General features: G+C 53.5%; 1 protein-coding gene across 1 annotated transcript in view; it reads right to left on the minus strand.

The window, feature by feature from the left end:
• Window positions 1-1,737, minus strand: part of NBEAL2 (neurobeachin like 2) — a 47,902-nt gene that overhangs the window by 2,713 nt on the left and 43,452 nt on the right. Inside the window, exons 24-26 of the mRNA XM_029964674.1 lie at window positions 1,698-1,731; window positions 1,121-1,215; window positions 929-1,045 (exon numbers count right to left, since the gene is read on the minus strand). Of these exons, the coding sequence (XP_029820534.1) occupies window positions 929-1,045; window positions 1,121-1,215; window positions 1,698-1,731 (246 nt within the window). The remainder of the gene's footprint in view (window positions 1-928; window positions 1,046-1,120; window positions 1,216-1,697; window positions 1,732-1,737) is intronic.

Raw genomic sequence — 1,737 nt, forward strand, 5'->3', positions numbered from 1 at the left:
CATCCCCTTTCCCATCTCCACTTCAATCCCCTTCTTTATTCTCTATCTATTCTCTATCTCCATCCCTTTCCTCATCTCCACCTTCACCTCCATCCTCATCTCCACCTTCAGGTGACCACGACAAATCAACCTTTGTTCACCCAAGAGCTGGTTTTGAGCCAGAAAAGGGCAGAGGCCAACAAGAAGCAATCCTGGTGGGATGATGGTTTCTGTCCTGCCCCTGTCCTCCCTCACACAGCTGGCTCAGGGGTGACACACCCCTGCCAGGGGGGACATTCCCAGGTAGGGCTGAAGGTTTCCGTCCCTTCTGATGGGGCACAACTGGCCCAACTATGCTGCTCATGTCTTAGAAGGGTCATAAACCACCAAAGGCCCCCGAAGTGCCCCGTGATCCACAATGTCACACAGTGTGAAACCCCCCACCCAGGGGAGGAACCTGGGTGTTCCCACCTGAACCTGAGCATATTTTAACTCACTGAACTTTGTGTTTTGGGGGCTTCCCTCACCCCTGGTGGATCAAGACCAAACCATGAGTTTGGCACCAAAACTGCAACACTAAGGTCTCATGGCTGGATCCACGGGTGGGGACTATTTACTTTTCTCTCTCCTTTTCCTTTCTCTTTATCTCTCTCTTTCTTCTCCCCCCTTCTTCTTCTCAAAATATATCATCGGCCAGACTTAAAAGCTTTCAGCCAAAGCCTTAGTAAGTGCCTTGTTTTGCCTGGATAAGCTGAAGTTGGCCAGGTTTGACTTTGCTAAGTTAAACTTGGTTTAGTGTCTCACTTTGGATGTCGTTTTCAAGTTTGCCAAGTACCTTCTTCCACCTCAGTGTTCAAGTTATTGAACCTCCCGAAGATTTGGATGTTTCTCAATCAATCTTCCCCTAAACCCGGGGTGCAACACCCCCCCCGGGTGACCCCCAGCTCACCTTGGAGCCCGACACCGCCATGTCCAGCTCGGTGCTGATGGCCACGCACGTCACCTCGGCGTCGTGGCCGTACAGGACCTGCACAGGTTTGGGAGCCAAGCCGCTGGAAAACCCACCCTGGCGTTGGGGACACGGACATCAGTGACCTGCTGGCGGTGCCCACCATGAGCTCCCCCCTGGATAACCCCTGACCTGCTGCAGGACCTGCCACACCATGCAGGTGGTGTCCCGGGATCCAGAGATGAGGTAGATGCCGCAGAGGTCGAGAGCCAGGCAGGTGACAACATCTGGGACAGGCAGAGGGACACCATGAGCTCCCATCCCACTGCACTTGGCATCCTGACTCCATGGGATGGCACCACACCCCCTGACTCCATGGGATGGCACCACGATGTGTTTTGGGGTGTGGAATTGCTGCTACCCCCACTCCAAGAGGTGTTTTGGGATGTGGAATTGCTGCTACCCCCACTCCAAGATGTGTTTTGGGATGTGGAATTACTGCTACCCCCCATTCCAAGAGGTGTTTTTGGGTGTGGAGATGCTGCTAATCCTCACCCCCCTCCAAGAGGTGTTCTAGGGTGTGGAATTGCTGCCAACCCCATTCCAAGATGTGCTTTGGGGTGTGGAATTGCTGCCAACCCCACTCCAAGACATATTTTGGGATATGGAATTGCTGCTACCTCACTCCAAGATGTGTTTTTGGGTGTGGAGATGCTGCTAATCCTCACCCCGCTCCAGGATGTGTTTTGGAGCGAGGAATTGCTTCTACCCCACTCCCAGGTGCGTTCTGGAGTGTGGAATTGCTGCCA

This window comes from Manacus vitellinus, unplaced genomic scaffold (assembly GCF_001715985.3).
Source record: "Manacus vitellinus isolate BGI_N305 unplaced genomic scaffold, ASM171598v3 scaffold_78_pilon, whole genome shotgun sequence".
NCBI lineage: Eukaryota > Metazoa > Chordata > Aves > Passeriformes > Pipridae > Manacus > Manacus vitellinus.